The sequence below is a fragment of the Triticum dicoccoides genome, chromosome 3B (genome assembly GCF_002162155.2).
Source record: "Triticum dicoccoides isolate Atlit2015 ecotype Zavitan chromosome 3B, WEW_v2.0, whole genome shotgun sequence".
In the NCBI taxonomy this organism is placed as follows: domain Eukaryota; kingdom Viridiplantae; phylum Streptophyta; class Magnoliopsida; order Poales; family Poaceae; genus Triticum; species Triticum dicoccoides.
In genome coordinates, this window is record NC_041385.1 from 522428467 (window position 1) to 522430284 (window position 1818).

A 1818-nucleotide genomic window follows, 5' to 3' on the forward strand; every position below is an offset into this window, starting at 1 on the left:
CATGGTGCCTCAGCGACAGGATATCTTCCAAGGAATTGACCCCGCTATGAGTGGCATTGCTCACCAGCATGGCGCTCCAAAGGTCAAACGAGTGACCTCCAACTCCAACATCCCATGCCGCAGCACTTCCAGCAGTGAGCACAGGCAGATAGCCCCCCTCCCACGCTGCCATGCCGCGACGCTCCCGTCCTCTCCCTCCCGAAGTCATGACAGCGGAGCCGAGCAGAGCATCTCCATCAGCCGCCATTACTCCTCGGCCCGTGCCACTTCTCCGGCAATAAATGCAGCCGCTGGCGCCGTCCACCCACCACCACAGATCTAGCACCCCCTCGCCGCGACGGGACGAGAAGGAAACGAAGAAAAATCACCAGCCACCATCCACATTTACTCCCTTCCACCCCACCCCACCAGGACTACTCTCTAGTCGTTCGATCGACCCACCCCATCCCCACCCCACACGCGCACGCCACCGATGCCATTCCTCCACTTCCCCACTGCAAAATCGTATCGGCCGCCGCCGTTACCGCTACCGTCGCCATGACAACACCGTCCCTCCTCTCCTCGCTCGCCACGCTCGGCCTCGGCTACTCCATCGCCATCGCGCTTGGCTTCCTCGTCCTCCTCGCTTCCGTCCTGCTTGCGTCCTACTTCTGCTTCCGACACGGCGAGAGCGCGGGCGGCCACTTCGCCGGCGCCATCACGCCCACGTCCAGCTCCAGCCACCTGTCCATCACCGTGCCGCGCGTGCTGTTCGTCGCCGAGGGGTCCGAGTCCCCCGAGGCCTACTCCTCGGCAGCCGCGGCCGCCTCGTCGCCAGTCGGGCTCGACCCCTCTGCCATCGCGTCGTATCCCAAGGCCCCCTTCTCCAGGGCCGCGGGCGGCGACGCCATGTGTTCGATCTGCCTCTCCGAGTACATGGACGGCGAGATGCTACGGCTGATGCCCGAGTGCAGGCACAGGTTCCACGTCATGTGCCTCGACGCCTGGCTGCGCAGGAGCGCGTCGTGCCCCGTTTGCAGATCGTCCCCAATCCCCACGCCCGTCACCACGCCGCTCGCGACGCCACTCTCGGAGCTCGTCCCGCTCTCGCAATACGCCGCTGACCGGCGGCGCAGCAGGTGACGGGTAGTCTACATGGGTGCACCTCGCTGCTCTTCATTGTTACTCCTCTTTTTTCTTTTTGCGTTGAAAAGGGTTCTGTAAATGTCGATTGTATGATTGGTAAGGACACATAAGGAGTTTTAGGTGCTAGTACGACTGGTGGTGTGCTTAGGATTTGTAAAGAGTTGCTTGGTTCCCATTACTATTACTTCGAGAAAATTTTGTAATGTAGAAGTAGATGACGGGTTTCTCGAAAAAAAAGTAGATGTTGGAGCAAGGCATAGTTGTGAATACAGTGTTGCTGGTTTGCCTTATTGTGAAATGTTAAATTAGTATTGCCTACCGCTACATAAGGCCGGTCACAGTGGGGAGGAACTTAGGAGTAACATCACACACTCCAATACAACTTTGCTTATGTGGCACGTATTTAATGAAGAGAGAGGTGTTTGTGGTAACTAACTAAATTACCGGAACATCACACACTCCAACAAACAATGAGTCTATAACCTAATAAATACATCGTTGCATGACACTACATAGATGTTCCTACCCACTATAGAGGTAGTAACATAGTCTAGGGAAGTGTGTAAGTTACTAGCTTATGTTCTTGCTCATTGTGACCAGCCTAAGGTTTACTCTGCATTTCATTTTTCTATTGTGATCATGATGTGGTCGCTTTAATTGTATGAACTCGATATCTTGAAGATTTGTCTAGTG

At 55.3% G+C, this 1818-nt stretch overlaps 1 protein-coding gene across 1 annotated transcript; it reads left to right on the plus strand.

Moving 5' to 3' along the window:
- The first annotated feature begins 283 nt into the window (after positions 1-283).
- On the plus strand, positions 284-1415 carry LOC119276873 (RING-H2 finger protein ATL67-like). Its single transcript, XM_037558046.1, has one exon. It carries the CDS (start codon positions 538-540, stop codon positions 1120-1122), a length of 585 nt encoding a protein of 194 aa, XP_037413943.1. The 5' UTR covers positions 284-537; the 3' UTR covers positions 1123-1415.
- Positions 1416-1818: the final 403 nt, after the last annotated feature.